This window comes from Egretta garzetta, unplaced genomic scaffold (genome assembly GCF_000687185.1).
Source record: "Egretta garzetta isolate BGI_Z169 unplaced genomic scaffold, ASM68718v1 scaffold1185, whole genome shotgun sequence".
Taxonomy (NCBI): Eukaryota; Metazoa; Chordata; class Aves; order Pelecaniformes; family Ardeidae; genus Egretta; species Egretta garzetta.
Genome location: NW_009259618.1, coordinates 8,432 through 10,095, shown reverse-complemented (window position 1 = coordinate 10,095; position 1,664 = coordinate 8,432). Strand labels below are relative to the sequence as shown.

Here is a 1,664-nt window from a genome sequence, read left to right as displayed (position 1 = left end):
GGGCCAGCCTCGGGGAAGGGTGCGGGAGCCGGCAAGCAGCGTGGGGGGCCTGGGTGCCAGGGTGCTCCAGGCGCTTGGGGGCTCAGCAGAGCGTGCGGCCCTGTCCCGGTGACACCCAGCTGTCCCCCCCCTGCAGCGTGGAGGTGATCCGTCTCGGGCACAGCTACTTCATCAACTGGGACAAGAAGATGTACTGTGCCAAGCGCCGGACGCCAGCCGAGGCCCGGACCACCACCCTCAATGAGGAACTGGGGCAGGGGGAGTACATCTTCTCTGACAAGACCGGCACCCTCACCCAGAACATCATGGTCTTCAGCAAGTGTTCCGTGAACGGGCACAGCTACGGTGAGTGCAGGGCACCGGGGCCGGGCCTGGCCTGCCTGCGGGGTGTGGGTGCACCAGGTCCCCTCCCGCAGAGCCCTTGGGGCACTCGGGGCAGCCAGGGGATGAGGGGGCTCAGTCGTAGTGTTGGGGAGCTACCACTGCCCTGTGGTCCCCCTGGGTGTGGGTGCCCGTGGGGCAGCAGTGTTGGGTCCCTGTCCTGGTTAACTCTGTGCCCCGGTTCGCAGGTGACGTGCAGGACGTGCTGGGTCACAAAGCGGAGCTGGGAGAGGTAAGGGTGCTGCCGGGCCGGTGCCTGGCTGTGCTGGGTGCCGCAGGGGGGTAACCCCATCTCTGCCCCTGCCAGAGGCCGGAGCCAGTCGACTTCTCCTTCAACCCGCTGGCGGACCCACGGTTCCAATTCTGGGACCCCAGCTTGCTGGAAGCCGTCAAGCTGGGAGACCCCCACGTGCACGAGTTCTTCCGCCTGCTCTCGCTCTGCCACACCGTCACGTCTGAGGAGAAGAGCGAAGGTGGGTGTGGAGGGCAGGGCATGTCCCTGCACGGCTCGGGGCGCTGGCTCTGACCCCCCTTCCTGTCCCCAGGGGAGCTGTATTACAAGGCTCAGTCCCCAGACGAGGGAGCGCTGGTCACGGCTGCCAGGAACTTCGGCTTCGTGTTTCGGTCCCGCACGCCCAAGACCATCACAGTGCATGAGCTGGGTCGAGCCATCACCTACCAGCTGCTGGCCATCCTGGACTTCAACAACATCCGCAAGCGCATGTCTGTCATCGGTGAGGTCCTGGGCTTGGCACAGGGGCTGTGGGGCCGCGGTGGGGCTGGGGCGCAGGGCCGTGGTGCGGGGTGTGCTGGGGACCAGCCCCAGGCAGATGGTGATGTGACTGTGGAGGCATCGAGGGGTCACGGCTGGGGGTTGGAGCGGGACCAGCTCCTGCACCCCCATGCCTGCCAGCTTGTCCCCTGCTCCCCGCAGTCCGCAGCCCCGAGGGGAAGATCCGGCTGTACTGCAAAGGTGCCGACACCATCCTGCTGGAGCGCCTGTACCCCATCAACCAGGACCTGACCAACGTCACCACCGACCACCTCAATGTGAGTGGGGCAGGGTCCTGCGGGCAGGGCTGGGAAGGGAAGAGGGGCTGCCCAGAAGCTCAGAGCCCTGTCCTGGGGGACGATCAGGGTCTGGGGACACCGTTGGGGTCTGCCTGTCGCACCCAGCTCCGGCTGCTTGCAGGAATATGCTGGCGAGGGGCTGCGGACGCTGGTGCTGGCCTACAAAGACCTGGAGGAGAGCTACTATGAGGACTGGTCCGAGCGGCTGCACC

At 66.6% G+C, this 1,664-nt stretch overlaps 1 protein-coding gene across 1 annotated transcript in view; it reads left to right on the top strand.

Moving 5' to 3' along the window:
- Positions 1 to 1,664, top strand: part of ATP8B2 (ATPase phospholipid transporting 8B2) — a gene marked incomplete at its 5' end in the record, with an annotated part of 7,840 nt that overhangs the window by 2,662 nt on the left and 3,514 nt on the right. Inside the window, 6 exons of the mRNA XM_035893962.1 lie at positions 137 to 345; positions 570 to 613; positions 689 to 854; positions 927 to 1,115; positions 1,316 to 1,431; positions 1,574 to 1,663. Of these exons, the coding sequence (XP_035749855.1) occupies positions 137 to 345; positions 570 to 613; positions 689 to 854; positions 927 to 1,115; positions 1,316 to 1,431; positions 1,574 to 1,663 (814 nt within the window). The remainder of the gene's footprint in view (positions 1 to 136; positions 346 to 569; positions 614 to 688; positions 855 to 926; positions 1,116 to 1,315; positions 1,432 to 1,573; position 1,664) is intronic.